Source organism: Cydia strobilella, chromosome 8 (assembly GCF_947568885.1).
Source record: "Cydia strobilella chromosome 8, ilCydStro3.1, whole genome shotgun sequence".
Classification (NCBI taxonomy): Eukaryota; Metazoa; Arthropoda; class Insecta; order Lepidoptera; family Tortricidae; genus Cydia; species Cydia strobilella.
The window spans coordinates 1,793,605-1,809,463 of NC_086048.1; the positions used below are offsets into that span (position 1 = coordinate 1,793,605).

A 15,859-nucleotide genomic window follows, 5' to 3' on the forward strand; every position below is an offset into this window, starting at 1 on the left:
GTTTTGCAAGTTTGCAACTCTGTATTTTTCATCACACTCGCTCAGTGAATGTGGAATTGCACGCAGACTTAGCGGGAACTATAAAAGAGCTAAGCGTTTTCCCTAAGGAGTTATGAAGTTTCTAGAATACTAGAAACAAAGAATTATAATAATAATTAACAGTTTTTTGTCTTTATACTTCATTTTTGTATTGCAAGTTGCAAGTGTGATGAAAAACATTGTGTGTATCTCGGGGCGTAATAATATTGCAAACTCGAGACTATAAATCGCTCCGGCGAGCCGTCGCGATTTAACTATTATATACTCTCGTTTGCAATATTAAACTTACGCCCTATGTTGCACAATGTACCGCACTGTAAAGTCCCCAGTAAATCCGTCGGGATATTTATATTAGCGGAGCACAAGAAAACACAACCGTTAGGAATCTCCATATATTGCAAGAATGAGTCTTAGGTCTACCCGCGCTGTCAAGCGTTTATTAATGTATTTATATCTACCTACACTACACGCACCAATTGTAGTTTCTGTTTGGCCCAATGGCTGACTGGTAGAGAATGCCTTATGGCATTAAGTCTGCCATATGTACTTTCTTGTACTGTGCAATAAAGGTTAAATAAATAAACTAACTTCTTCATATCGCATACTTTATTACGATTAATGTGTTTAATTAAAAACAACAAATTTCACATTATTAAACTATTAATCACACACGCATTTACTTTTCACAAAACAACCACATACAAATTAATTAATTATTTCAAAAACCGTCTTAAATAAAATCTTTGGGATGCTTAAATTTTATGTTTTGCACCATCTATCGGCCAGTAGTGAAACTAGCTTCTATGCTTGGTAACTCTTAAGTCATAATTCTGTCACAGCTTCGCCGTTCAAATTGACGACCTCAATTGCGTGTTCTGAAGGTGGTCTCCAACATGGTATTTCAGCATACAGAGGTTCAGATGTGGTGTTATCAATTACATCTAACTTAGCTTCACATTTGAGCGCTTCTATAGCGGACTCAGCTAGCGAGTCGGGTCGCTGTTGACGTAGTTCGTCACAACCGCTCAGAGATGGCGCCACAGAACAACGCGCCTGTAATGTTGGATATTCCACGCTTCTTCTTGGCAAGTGGTCGTAATGGCATTCTAAAATTCCTGTAAATAAAATGTATTGTTTAGAACATATTCACTTATTGAAGAAAATTGTCTTTAGATGTTTTTTTTAACAAACCTCTAAAGTTTTCCAACATCATAGGAGAAATTGTTTGAACAACCACTGGCCTCATAAATTGTTTCAAGTTCCTGTCCAAAGTTGATATTGGCTGGTAATGGCATTTTTCTGTTCTTGGTGGTTCTGAAAAATACAAATGTTTGAGAAAAAAAAGCAAAAAGAGAAGTGGCCCATGAGGGGATCGAACCCGCGACCTTCGCGTTATTAGCACGACGCTCTAACCAACTGAGCTAATGGGCCGTTGTGACAAGCGATGAAATAGTGTATCGGTATCTTAACGTCATTACTTCTGAAAATAATTGTTCTACTTGTTCCACAGCTTTTGGTCACATGGTTTAGTTTCATCATAAAGAGGATATAATATTATAGAGCGGTACGGTCATAGTAAATTTTGTAACCACAGTAAATTCACTGCCATCTATCGAAACACTTTAAAACTACAAATGAAGATTTATAAAAATACGATAAAATGTATTTTTTTATTTGCATTAATTATTTTTATTATTTTGACCCATGTTCTTTCACTGATATGCGTTAAAATTGTTATATAACAAACGAAACCGTCAACGCCCTCTATACGAGGGTAGGCCAAAGGTAGGGGCGACAACTAATCGAGAATCAAATTTTCGTCATTTTCGAGGCACGTTTTTTCCTTAGACTGTATCCATCTATTACGGAGTTATATCGATGATAGAACGAAACCATTTCGAAAGTTACGGCCCGGCCGAAAGATTCGGCCGTCTTTTGTTCGAAACCGAACAATTTTGTCAGTTTACTTTTAAAATGTTATTGTGCATTCCGTAAGTTTGTCTATCTACTTAATTTGAATTCTCCCCTCATCTACTCGAAGGTTAGCTGGAAGATTTCCCTTATAGGGACCAGTTCGCCTTTGTACCTCTATTTCTGTAAATTTTATGTAAACGTGTGTTCATGTGTTGTGTACAATAAAATGATGCTACTACGACCGAAACATGATTTTTTTGCCGAAACTGGCCGAAACCGAATCTTCGAACTATAGACAAATTTAGGTCAATTCAGCATTTTTTTTTTATTTTGTTTCTTTTCCCGTTTTTACGGTTCCGTACCCAAAGGGTAGGCGGGTAGGGCGAGGAAAAGCACCCACGAGATGGTATGATGGCGTGAAGAGGGTGGTTGGCGGCAACATGCAGTGCGTGACTCATGTGGCTTATGACCGCACACTATGGAGACGGAGCATACATGGTCGCGATCCTCAGCAATGAGGGACCGAGGAAGAAGAACCCAAAGGGTAAAAACAGGGACCGGACAACCCTTTCCGCGATAAAACCCTTTCAATGGGCGACACTTAAACACGGCTAACACATTGAAAGACTTTCCCTTTTGAACTGCAAGCCCATTCATTCATACCCCTACCTTTGATACCCTTACCGAAAAGCTAACCAAAAATAAGGCTAGCACTTAATAAGGGTTACCCTTATCTTTAAGCGCTTTTTATAAAGGTTTCCCTTTGCGTGAAAGAGACAGGATTAGTATATATCTACGGTAGTGTATGAAAAGGAAAGAAAATACGTGCCTAGTCAAAGAACGCCGCCGTCGCCGCCGATGATCGCTCGGATTCGAAGTAATGTGTGCTTTGTGAACAAGGTAGACGACTTAAATTAGCACGCTTATATGCTAAAAGTGAAGCCCTTTATAAGGCTAACCCTTATAAGCAATATGCAAGGTGTTGGTGAGCGGATGATAAGGGTTTCGTAAGGGTATTTGGGCTACCGATTACTCAAATGTGGTAGCTTTATATAAGGGTTTTTAAAAGCAAAACAAAGGGTTTCGTCAGGCAAAGGGTATGGTGAGTTAAGCCTTATGCAATACCCTTATAAAACCCCGATAAGGGATAGCGGGCCGGTCCCTGGGTAAAAACGGGACCCTATTACTAAGACTCCGCTGTCCGTCTGTCCGTCTGTATCTCATGAACCGTGATACCTAGAGAGTTGAAATTTTCACAGATGATGTATTATTTCTGTGGCCGCTATAACAGCAAATACTAAAAACAGAATAAAATAAAAATTTAAGTGGGGCTCCCATACAACAAACGTGATTTTTTGCCGTTTTTTGCGTAATGGTACGGAACCCTTCGTGCACGAGTCCGACTCGCACTTGGCCGGTTTTTTATATTTTATACATGTAGTTTTTTGACAAGAAATTAATTATAAATGAAATAAAAGAAAAGGTTTAGGTCGTGTCATACTGTTATGACACGACCTGAACCTTTTCTTTTATTTCATCACATCACATTACCTTAAGGAGTTGGCAGAGGACCGGACGAGTCGGTGATTGCTCCACCGACAAGAGCACAGCTCTTAAATAAGAAGAAGAAGAAAGTAAATGAAACTTACCAGGTAACGGCGTATTAAAGATATTCCTCACATACGGCGGCGGCCCGTCATTATTATCAATCATCACTTGCATCTTGATGCTGTTCATCTTATCCTCATACCTCGGCCGCTTGCACCTGTCCAACATCACGATCACCACAGCCACGGTGATCACAGTCATCATCACCCCTCCAGCTATGCTGATCACCGATATCAAGTCTACTGATGATCGATCAGGTTTGTCCATTACAGCTGTTATATGCTCCGGTTCTGTCAAAATATGAAACTCTTCATCAGGTTTTGCTGTTGCTGTTATTTTAGTAACGTTATCTTTAGCTTGAAATACAGTATTGTTTCTTTTAACTATAATCTCTGTCACTGTTTCCAAAGTTTTAGTAGAAGTTCTATTGATCCGTCTTAATTTTGTATTAGTTGAAGAGATAGTTAAAGGTTTAGCGGACGTGCGCATGCTGTTAGTGGCATTCTTTGAGTCTTCTGTAAAGTGTGATTTAGTGGTATTTTGAAAGGGTGTCGATGTGCTGGATGGTCTGACAGGTGCGGGTGTTGATGACATCGACCTTGTAAACATTTCTGTTGATTTCCCAGTTACGTTTTTATATGTAAAGTATGATGCAGTAGTCAGAGCTATCTTTTTGAACGTAGCGTAAGACAAAGACGTTGGTATTATTGAAACCATTATAGTTCTCGGTGTAGTATTTATCGTAGTCTCCTTTTTCGTTACATTTTTATGTTTTGGAGGTTCCGAAATTGGTTTGATTTTCGTTTCAACTAGTAATTCACCTTTTTGTGCTGGTCTTATCCAAATTTCTTTTGGTTTAAACTTGATTGTTGTCGGATACATTTTGATAGTTGTTTCTGGTCTTCTTGTAGCTTCTTTAATTGTTGGCTCCGTTATTAAGTTCGGTTTAGCAGTTCTCAAAGTCATTGTTGACATTTCAAATGTTTTAGTTGATTGTGATGGTAATTCTAAAAACTCGGTTGTTGGCAATGATTTTCTAACAGTCGTTCCTTTAGTAGAAGCTGTAGTAGTTTCAATACTCTTTGTAGCAAAACTTGGTTTAATGAAAATTGGACTAACCGTGGTAAACGACATCTTCGTTGGAGCTATAGATTTGTTAGTAGATAAAATCCAGGGTGTAGTCAAAGTCACGTTATTCCAATTTGTATATTTAGTTGTAGTTGGTTCTTGATTTGGTATTTTAGATTCTACGGTAGCAATCTTAGACGACTGTATGGTGGTTTCTACTGTAGATGTTGCAGCGCTAGTCAATAAAGTAGTTGCAATAGGTCTCATAGTTGTAGTAGTAGGAATAGTAGTAGTTGTTGTTGTAGTAGGTTTAGGAGTTGTAGGTAACGTTGTTTTCGTTGGAGCTGCAGTGATTGGAATTCTCACTGTTGTAGTAATTGGTGTTGTTGTAGTGGTAGTCCCAGTAGTACTAGTCATAGTAGTTCTTTCATCAGCTCTTGAGGTAGGTATGGTAACTGGTTTGGTAACTGAAAGTTCTTCTATCGTTGCAGGAGAGCTAAGTCTTACTTCACATCTGAAAAACAATTTAATGGTGACTGACTATAAATCTATTAGTGACTTCATTGATTTGACAGAGAAAGAAGCATCTGCGAGAGAAACTAAAACAAAATGCGTAATACTCATTTACGTGAATAAATTGAATTGAATTGGATTGAATACCTAACTAAAATGTAATAACAATACAGTACTAGATTATACCAACTCAAGATGAAATTTAATTATAATTAAATCTCTAGAAATTTTAAGCTTAATATTTTATCAGGTTGTTGAGATAAAAAGATTCTAAGCGTTCTCAGCAGCGGATACGTAAGCCTTTGTCTCGCAATGAGATGAGACATACGATTTAAGAAGATTACATTAGTGGCAACCCACCTCTCACCTTGCCATCCATCCTGGCACCGACATTCTCCTGTCACTGCCGAACAGGTGCCATGCTCTGTACATGTTTTGCATTCATTCACGCAATTTGGACCCCATTTGCTTTTTGGACAGTCTGAAATATTTCGGGATTATAATTTTCACTGCCTTTAAGTCACTAGTACTTTAGTTAGTAATATTTTCTGGATCTTATGTTTCCTCACTATCTTTATTTCATGATACGTTATTATCTACAGATTTTGTAATTTCCTGACTAACGCTTTGTGTATTGTAACAGTGTGTTATGAAAGAAATTAATGGACTTTAGTCTAAAGTAGAGCTTTCAGCAGTTGTTAATAAAGACATTAGATTTTTATAGTCTGTTATTAAGTTATTGGTTTGGAGTTAAGCGGTTAGTAATATTAATGGGTATATTCATAGATGCAATTGAAAGCTACTATTTGATTTTATGTCTGTAATAAATCAAAGATAACGCTGCTGTATCCTATTAACACTAACTGCAATAAATTTTCAAGTTAAAATTACGTATAATTATAATCTTTATGACTATTAAAATTGATACAACAACAAGTAAGCTAGTTCGATAACATCGACGAAAAACATCAATTTGTACAAAATTTATAAAATGGTGTAATTTTAAAGTATACATTACTGAGCCCTTTCACTCCAATGTTTTTAGGGTTCCGTACCCAAAGGGTAAAACGGGACCCTATTACTCAGACTTCACTGTCCGTCTGTCTGTCTGTCCGCCTGTCCGTCTGTCCGTCTGTCCGTCTGTCCGTCTGTCCGTCTGTCCGTCTGTCGGTCCGTCTATCTGTCTATATGTCCGTCTGTCTGCCACCACCTGTATCTCGTGAACCGTGATAGCGAGGCAGTCGAAATTTTCACATGTTGATGAATGTTGTTGATGATGTATTTCTTAAAGATGACATATTTTGGGACAGTTACGAGCACTGACTTTCTTTCCTTACTCCTATAATGTAACTTTGATTTTTCTGTTATCTGTAACCCTTTATATAAGGCACACTGTCATTATGACAAAAATGGCCACCCTATAACATCATCTTCTTGTATTTTTTCTTATGCAGAATTTTTCCTACTTTAAGGCGGCGATGCTTGAATCGTGTATTTTTTTTACTTGACTTTGTTTAAAGCAAAATCAACACAAAAGGTTACCAGGGCAACATAAGCAAAAAGCGTTCTACCCTCAGAGCATCCGTTTCCGGTCCTCCCCGGCGGACACACCGGCACACAGGATACATCCCTCATCTTGTAACCGGGGCAGCACACCGCCACCTCCGCTGTTCGCTCCTCAGTCTGGAAATTGAATAACAACCCTGTTATTAAGACAGTAAGGTATTATTTGAAAAAACGTGCAGAATCATATTGATAAGACTGTATTGTTTTGGATCAAGAAACAACTCTAATAGACTTTGTTGCTTGGGTAATAGGGTTTCATTTAGAAAAAGGTGTGAAATCAAGTGATATTCTAAGAAAGAATGTTTTACAAAGGAATTTTGAACTCTGTTAGCAAAGTATTAAGGTTCGAATCTCTGATTTTTAAGTAAGATTTTTCTTTCAATGAAGTTTCTTGTTAAAGTTTTCGTTTGGAAAATGTTTTTGTTTCAATGAAGCATATTTTCTTGTTTCATACACTTTGTCTTAAAGATACAATAAATAGAATATTTTTATTACCATTTTTTCCTACGCCCATTTATATTATAGGATGCTAAAAATGTGTCAACTCAGACGACAAAAAAAAATCGACGACAAAATAAAATTCGGCTCTATAATGGATTTTTTCCCCTCACTGGCTCGGAAAGCCGTCTTTTATCGTTTAAATCAAGCGGGGAAAAACGCATTTTATCCACTAGCGGGGAAAGTAATTTGACCTTGGATGGAGCGTGTTTAAGTAGCTTTTGACAGATAACAAAACGTAAAACGCTTATAATAATGGTTCGTTAAATAAAGCTAAATTTGGTATTTAATAAAAAATACCAAATTTAGCTTTATTTAATGATTTTAAGTCATAAACCTTAAATTCTATAAGAAACATTTTTTTTAATGTAATTCTAAACGCACAATTTGATTCGATGCAATTTCAAAACGCTTTGTCAGAAATGTCAACATTGTCAACAAAAATTTTCTCCCCGACCCCGATACGTAAAAATACACAACTTCCAGAGTTTTCTGTTATAATATCGTATTATCGTGAAAAAATGAGTGATTCCAGTGATGAAGATGATCTAACGCCTGTGGATGTTGCAGTTTCGTCGCTATAGTGAGGGGAAAAGTTTTGTGTTACACACGGGTGCAAATGTATTTTACTCGCTACGCTCAGGATTCTATTTTAGAACTACTCGCTTCGCTCGTGGTTCAACTATAGACTCCTTTCGCTTGCTCGTGTTTCAATTTCACACTCGCGGGTAAAATCCATACTAAGCATCAATATTCCCTTCCCGGTCCTGCAATATAGGGTAATTGCGCTAGTTTTCATCCAGCTACATAAAAATGATATTTCGCAAGTAGCAATTTAAAAATGAAATATATTATTTGCTAATCCGTCAAGTGGACGAAAACTAGAGCATGGACGGAAATTAGCGCAATGAACCTACTTAGTAGGATTTCCAGTTACTGTCACATCTAGTCAATGTAATTACTTATGTATGAAAGTGACTGGATTCCAAGATTCTAAAGGCCAAACGTGACCCCATAGCAAATCTCATTGTTTGTATTTAAAAACACAACACCACCAGTAACTTCGTGATTACCTACCTATGAAGTAATATTATGACAGTCACTTTGCTCTGATCTAGATTCACTCAAGGATGGCGAATCGACCTTATAGACTAAGAGGTGGCAAAGGAAAAGGTTTCATTTTAATAGCAACGAAACCCAACTCGTATTAAGAATTAGAAAGAGAAATGGACGTGTATTGAATGAAATTATCGCGTTATCGTTTTTATAATAAATAAAAAAATATTTTTCGAATTGCTGTCAGTTTACTCTTTCCAAATGTAGATATTAATATAATCACTTATTAGCTACTCATCCATAGTATGACAGCTGTTCATCGACAGAGGTCAATTTTTATGGCAAGGATAAAATAAGCTATAGTTTCTTCAATTTATTTCACTATTTGCTGGTCTGCGACTCCAATCTCTACCGATGAACTGACACCTGTATCAATCAATACAGAAATTGTATCAAATTTGATATTGATCGAGTAACGGCTTTAGCTAATTTTAAATTGTATATCTCAGAGACCAGCTCTTCGTCTATTAGATTCATATTCAAGTAATCACTAAGACTATTATCGTCTATAAAGTTATGCTTTAATGGAAAAGTGGATTTGTATGTAGTACTGCCGGTGGCATTCATTATTTCCGTTCCAATGCAAAGTATGGAATAATCTTAATAAATGTATTTTTTCATTGCCACATATTTACCAAAGCACAAGTGTTTAAATGATGTGACTAATATTGAAGAAATAATTAGTGATACATTTTATTATTTCTTGATATGTAGGCATTTGGATTTCTTCCTCAGGACTGGATCTTTTGTACGTACTTACATTTTGGTTACTTTGGTAAATGAAAGAAAGTTCAAAACTATAAGTATCATGTCTAAAAATTCTGATGCACAGCAAATTACAGCTAAAGTCAATGATAAACTTAAAAATTACTGTAATATTAACATTGTACTAGGTAGTCTTTTATCACATAGCACTATACGCGTCCGGTTTTTTATCACATAGCCCCCAGTATTTAGTCCATTTCTTTTACCCAATAACTTAGTACATTTTAGATTCCTTCAACTCTCAATAGTCCTTACGGCCTGGCAAGTGCTGCCTCTTCGTGCCATCTCAGGCATATACGTGGCAGCATCCACTCTGTGTACCCCTTACATCTCATTGTCAAAAGATACTCTATTAGTTGTTGGCTCCGGCTCCGCGCACGCCTACGAAGGAGAAAGATCGAGTCGATGAAGATATTGATAGCAATTATACAAAAATTATAATAACCTCTAGTCTAGTAAGATCCCGCATTTCTGTGCTCCATTTGGAGCATCGTGGCGGCATGGAGAAACACCACTCGTATGTGCGCACGGACATCGGCGCGCGGTACTTCACCCGCTTCGTGATGTTGTATCTGTGAACACAAACATGTCGCTATACTTACTCAACCTCATATCTGCAACAATCATTTGATGGAAATGTCGCTTTTCTTTCATTCGGAATACGGGTGTTTTTGTCATCAAATGAGTATTGCAGATACGAGGTTGAGTAAGTATAGCGGCGATATTATTTTTGTTTATATTGTCAGTTAGGGCTGCAACTACTGCAGAAATATGACTGGTTCTTGTGGTGGAATCGGAGGGGAAGATAGAACGTAGATAAGAGAGGTACTAAGGCAAGAAGCATTTTGAATAATCGAGTAAAAAAAAACCGGCCAAGTGCGAGTCGGACTCGCGCACCGAGAGTTCCGTCCTTTTTAGTATTTGTTGTTATAGCGGCAACAGAAATACATCATCTGTGAAAATTTCAATTGTCTAGCTATCACGGTTCATGAGATACAGCCTGGTGACAGACAGCTAGACAGACGGACAGACGGACAGCGGAGTCTTAGTAATAGGGACCCTTTGGGTACGGAACCCTAAAAAGTGACGTAACAAAGCGAAAGAGTCAAAGATTTGGCGCTTGTAATTTTTCCTTAATTTCTAAGAAACATCTCTTCTTAATACAAAGTTAAAGACTATACAATGTGTACATCCAATACGGGCAAATATTTAAACGGTAGTTAGCACAGGACCTAAGAAGTATATTGCGATAAATTTTGCTACAAAATAATGCGGCCCGCAATGTAAAGCAACACACAAGTTACGAGATACGAGCTTTTTAAAGTAACTGTCAACGCTTGTCAGCAGTTACTACAAAAGGCTCGTAGGTATCTCCTAATGTCATTTCAATTGTCATGTTATGTCTCGCAATGTTTGCAGTACGTTGCTGCTCGTAAAATTTTCAAAAATTAATTACAGGGTCACAACAGTGTTAATAAAAAAAAACCTTAATTAATGATTACACGGATAAATTCTATATCTGGTTTAATTTATTGCTCGTATTGGATTTACACACTATATTACTTACTTCTGCTGAACCATGCACACATGGTCCCCGTTTATCCTCTCCACCTCCACCATAAGCACCGTCACTATCACCACCACCACGCACCATATCTGAGTCTTTACAGTCCGAGATGGTACTGCCAATCCATCCTGGCTTATAGTTTCATAGTAATAAACACCATTATCACTTACTTCTGCTGCACCATGCAGACATGGTCCCCGTTCACGTTCAGCCCCTCCACCTCCACCATAAGCACCGTCACTTTCACTGCCACCACGCACTATATCTGAGTATCTACAGTCCATTGCTACTGTCATTGTCACTGCCAATCCATTGTGGCTTATAGTATCATAGTAATAAACACTATTATCACTTACTTTTGCTGCACCATGCAGACATGGTCCCCGTTCAGCCCCACCACCTCCACCATAAGCATCGTCACTATCACCGCCACCACGCACCATATCTGAGTCTCTAACGTCCGAGTTGCTACTGTCATTGTCACTGCCAATCCATTGTGGCTTATAGTATCATAGTAATAAACACCATTATCACTTACTTTTGCTGCACCATGCAGACATGGTCCCCGTTCAGCCCCACCACCTCCACCATAAGCATCGTCACTATCACCGCCACCAGGCACCATATCTGAGTCTCTACAGTCCGAGTTGCTACTGTCATTGTCACTGCCAATCCATTGTGGCTTATAGTATCATAGTAATAAACACTATTATCACTTACTTTTGCTGCACCATGCAGACATGGTCCCCGTTCAGCCCCACCACCTCCACCATAAGCATCGTCACTATCACCGCCACCACACACCATATCTGAGTCTCTAACGTCCGAGTTGCTACTGTCATTGTTGTCACTGCCAATCCATCGTGGCTTCTTATCTTGGCATGTTGAAAGTTTCACCTGTAAAAGAAAAAGGAGATCTATGAGTTGATGTTTTTGCGCACAATCAATAGAATTGTGTAATTAAGAATGTATTTGTCTGACTTTCAAGGAAACCTATAGCGGTTAAGCCATTTTTGAGTTTTTGCAAAAAGTATATTTTGATGGGCGAAAAACAGGGACCGGCCCGCTATCCCTTATCGGGGTTTTATAAGGGTATTGCATAAGGCTTAACGCACCATACCCTTTGCCAGACGAAACCCTTTGTTTTGCTTTTAAAAACCCTTATATAAAGCTACCACATTTGAGTAATCGGTAGCCCAAATACCCTTACAAAACCCTTATCATCCGCTCACCAACACCTTGCATATTGCTTATAAGGGTTAGCCTTTTAAAGGGCTTCCCTTTTAGCATATAAGCGTGCTAATTTAAGTCATCTACCTTGTTCATAAAGCACACACTACTTCGAATCCGAGCGATCGTCGGCGGCGACTGCGGCGTTCTTTGACTAGGCACGTATTTTCTTTCCTTTTCATACACTACCGTAGATATATACTAATCCTCTGTCTCTTTCACGCAAAGGGAAACCTTTATAAAAAGCGCTTAAAGATAAGGGTAACCCATATTAAGAGCTAGCCTTATTTTTGGTTAGCTTTTCGGTAAGGGTTAGTCAAAGGTAAGGGTATGAATGGGCTTGCAGTTCAAAAGGGAAAGTCTTTCAATGTGTTAGCCGTGTTTAAGTGTCGCCCATTGAAAGGGTTTTATCGCGGAAAGGGGTGTCCGGTCCCTGGCGAAAAACGACGTTTTCTTATATCGTCTATTTTTTATCTCTGTTAATTAAACACCCTGTAGCTCCTAAAGTATTGATCGTTGAGTAAAAATAAATATGACCTATAATTTGTAGAAACCCTCTACAAGTCTACACCCTCAGCACAACCCCCTCCCCAGAGGACTTAGTATATTCATCTGGACACCACAAGGTATAACTACATATACACGAAAACATATATTTTCAAAACTACACGAATTATTTTCGTTGATTTTTTTTAATTTTAATGAGCATTTTATAAAATTTGTTGTATCCATATAATGAAAGGTTTACGGAATCGATCCAACCAGAATTCATCACTCTAACCATAGAGAAATAACTAAGCTATTTCTCTATTGCTCTCACCCAGATCACTAGGTTGGACTCCCTGACTTGCACACACACACATACACACATCACACATCACACACACATCATAATCATAAAGGAATGTCACTACCCGGCTCCACTGTATGGATTGAACAGACCCGCTGGCATTTTAATTATCAATTGAGGGCACTTCCTTTTGGACACGTTATGCAATCAAGCTTTGAAGACAATTTGGATATGATAGTTATGTATTAGATGTAGATGAGCTTAATTGGAAGGAAAATTATTCATTTTATAGGCACAATAATTATAGAATTTTTTACGAGAAATGGTTAGGAATTGTAATTATGAAATATTTGATAAAAATGTATGAATGTATTTATTGATTGCCCAAATTATAATGCTATTAAAATTGAAGAACCTTATAAAAATATTTAACTGTTCCAATAAGCTAATGTAGTTATGTGATTTATTCCAGTTAGCGATTATAGGAAGAGCATTCATTGTATAGGCGTCACATACCTACATTTGATAAATCCTTAAATATTGAAATAAGCGCTACGCTGTTTTTGGAGCATATGCGTATAAAAATAAGGTTCAAAATGGCATTAAAACCGAAAAATCGTTAAAAATCACATAGCGACTTTTGTACGCGCAGCGACGAAGTATAATGTACTACCAGCGTTGTCACTAAACTATTAAAGTTAAACTATGAAACTTTCACGTAGGCGCAAATGTAGTTTAAATTAGTTATACACCCACGAAATCGCTAACGACAATATTGTAGCACTTAAGTTTTACACTCATTGTCGGTGAAAATGGGTATCTTTGTACCGAAGAGTCAATAACTCATACCTAGTGAAAGAGACATGGAGTCAAAGGACAATTTGTACTTCGATATTGACAGCTATAGTAGTGGGTAGCCTAAGCAAGGAATAAATGAAATGAAATGTATGCCCCCATACATTATGCGGTAACCTCTGGTTGTTCAAATCAAAAGTTAAACATTTGACATTCGTAAAGGGTTTTTCATGAGGGGTATGACAAAAAATCGTCCGTATGCCGAAGCATTACGGGTGTCTTTTCATCTTACGAAAAACCCTTGCACTTACCCCAACGCACTTATGTCAAATAGGTAGGTATAATTTTCTCGAACGGTACAAGAAATATTATCCCCTAAGATAAAACTAAATTATTAAATTGACAATTAAGTCACCCCTCTGCCCTATCAGTAAGTTAATTGACCTCCTTGAGAACTCACACAACTCATATTGTTATATCGTTGTCTTACTCATACTGGATACTATAGAAAGAGACACAAATATCACTTGTGTGTCAAGTGTATGAAATAATAATAATTAAGTTTCCTTTACACAATTAAAGCATGAGGCTGTTGTTAAGTAATAGTATGACAGTAATTACCATAAGCCGCGTAAATTGGTCGCGCTATTGTCATCAGTAATACTATAGGCCTGAATCGAACTAAGATACGTCAAATACGAGGAATACGAAGATACGAGTTTATGCATCGAGCAATGGAAGATGGGTTACTCTGTGTAACGATTCTATACAACGTGACCCTATTTCATCATTGATTGAGTGCTTCTATGCGATTTTGTACTGCGTTTCGATTCTTCATTACCATCACCACATTATTGGCCGTTTTATAAAAGTAAACAGGATCAATCGGATCGTAAACAGGATGGGGGTTGGAAGGGGCAGACCTCGGCGGACTTTCTCTGATCAGATCGGGGAAATCCTGAAGAAAGGCCAGGTCAAGAGCACCCTAAACCGGCGAGCGTGTATGAGGAATGTTATGAAAGTGAAGGAAGCGAAAGAGGTATGTCAGGATCGTAGCAAGTGGAAATCCGTGGTCTCTGCCTACCCCTCCGGGAAATAGGCGTGATTATATGTATGTATGTATGTAAACAGGATCATTGTGACAAGAATAGCAGAAGCACGGAAGTGCTACAAGATAACCGAAAATGACTTCACCATTTATACGCAGTTCGGCAATAATGTGGGAATGGTAATGAAGCTATTGGTGCGACTGAATAATCGCATACGACTACCCGATTGTACTGTAAATGAAGAAAGGAATTGTATGGTATCCCCCACGATATTAAACCAGAATTAATCAACATTATTGAGGGGGCAATGGGAAGTGAATTTGACGAATTTATTTTTGATGGCCATAATTGGTTCGGTTAGATACAGATAGATATAACTCCGTAATAGATGGATACAGTCTAAGGAAAAACATGCCTCGAAAATGACGAAAATTTGATTCTCGATTAGATGTCGCTACTACCTTTGGCCTACTGTAGTATAGAGGGCGTTGACGGTTTCGTTTGTTATTTAACAATTTTAACGCATATCAGTGAAAGAACGTGAGTCAAAATAATAAAAATAATTAATGCAAATAAAAAAAATCATTTATGAATATTTAAATACATTTTATCGTATTTTTATAAATCTTCATTTTTAGTTTTAAAGTGTGTCGATAGATGACAGTGAATTTACTGTGGTTACAAAATTTACTATGACAGTACCGCTCTATAATATTATATCCTCTTTGGTTAGATATTAATGGGGATAATGAAAGAGCAATTTAATGTTACTTAAGTGATTTATGTCATTTAAAAAGGACTGTTTAAGTGGAAATAAAGCCTTATAAGCTGTTTCAAACTGAATTTCCATAATTCAATCTTAAAGTGAAATTTCAGTATCAGAGAGTTCCAAATCCATTTTGATGGTTGAAATACGATTCTACTAGTAATTGTAGTACCTACCTGATCCACATATGGTGCTACAATGCTATGGTGCATATATCTATAAAATCTATTAAAAAAAACTTACTAAATTACAGTAACAGGGTATATACTAATTAAAAGTAACAGGGTTATCAGGATGTGGTGGGAGGTTTGGGGGGCCAGGCCTACCTTAAAAATACCACAAAGATCCTAAGACAACCGTGTGACATGGCGAGTCAATGCCGCCATCAAATAGGCATTCCCCTAGAGCCGGACAACAGCAGCTCTAGTACTGGCAGAAGGCCGAAGATATGGAATCTGGATGGGCTTCTGACCGGACACCAGTGGGCGGGAGACCGGCCACTGTACTGTGGTACGGAAGGCAATGGGAAACCACCGTACTAAATTCCCATAAAAAAGAGTATGATGTCAGTCAAT

At 37.7% G+C, this 15,859-nt stretch overlaps 2 protein-coding genes and 1 non-coding gene across 6 annotated transcripts in view; all 3 read right to left on the bottom strand.

The window, feature by feature from the left end:
* The window catches only part of LOC134743375 (uncharacterized), a 548,210-nt gene that overhangs the window by 174,741 nt on the left and 357,610 nt on the right, over window positions 1-15,859 (bottom strand). The window lies entirely within an intron of this gene.
* On the bottom strand, window positions 707-11,124 carry LOC134743455 (mucin-5AC-like). 4 transcript variants are annotated; one of them, XM_063676886.1, is made up of 8 exons: window positions 11,011-11,124; window positions 9,533-9,659; window positions 6,714-6,825; window positions 5,503-5,623; window positions 4,383-5,143; window positions 3,603-3,851; window positions 1,231-1,353; window positions 707-1,154 (listed from the first exon to the last, which is right to left on the bottom strand). In XM_063676886.1, exons 1-8 carry the CDS (start codon window positions 11,067-11,069, stop codon window positions 862-864), a joined length of 1,845 nt encoding a protein of 614 aa, XP_063532956.1. In that variant the 5' UTR covers window positions 11,070-11,124; the 3' UTR covers window positions 707-861. The 4 variants fall into 4 exon arrangements, with proteins under 4 accessions (XP_063532956.1, XP_063532953.1, XP_063532954.1 ...); XM_063676883.1 differs by having other exon boundaries at window positions 711-1,154; window positions 3,603-5,143; XM_063676884.1 differs by lacking the exon at window positions 11,011-11,124 and adding an exon at window positions 10,655-10,756 and having other exon boundaries at window positions 711-1,154; window positions 3,603-5,143.
* Trnai-aau (transfer RNA isoleucine (anticodon AAU)) lies at window positions 1,397-1,470 on the bottom strand. The gene has a single exon. It is a non-coding gene; the product is annotated as a tRNA-Ile (tRNA).

What these genes read in the sequence shown, in the direction of transcription:
- LOC134743455 (XM_063676883.1), bottom strand. Translation starts at nt 11,069, where the DNA reads ATGCTTATGGTGGAGGTGGTGGGGCTGAACGGGGACCATGTCTGCATG. An exon ending in GATGGATGGCAAGGTGAGAG is followed by an intron (nt 5,144 to 5,502) that starts GTGGGTTGCCAC and finishes ATTGTTTTTCAG; the next exon opens with ATGTGAAGTAAGACTTAGCT. An exon ending in CTTTAATACGCCGTTACCTG is followed by an intron (nt 1,354 to 3,602) that starts GTAAGTTTCATT and finishes TGTATTTTTCAG; the next exon opens with AACCACCAAGAACAGAAAAA.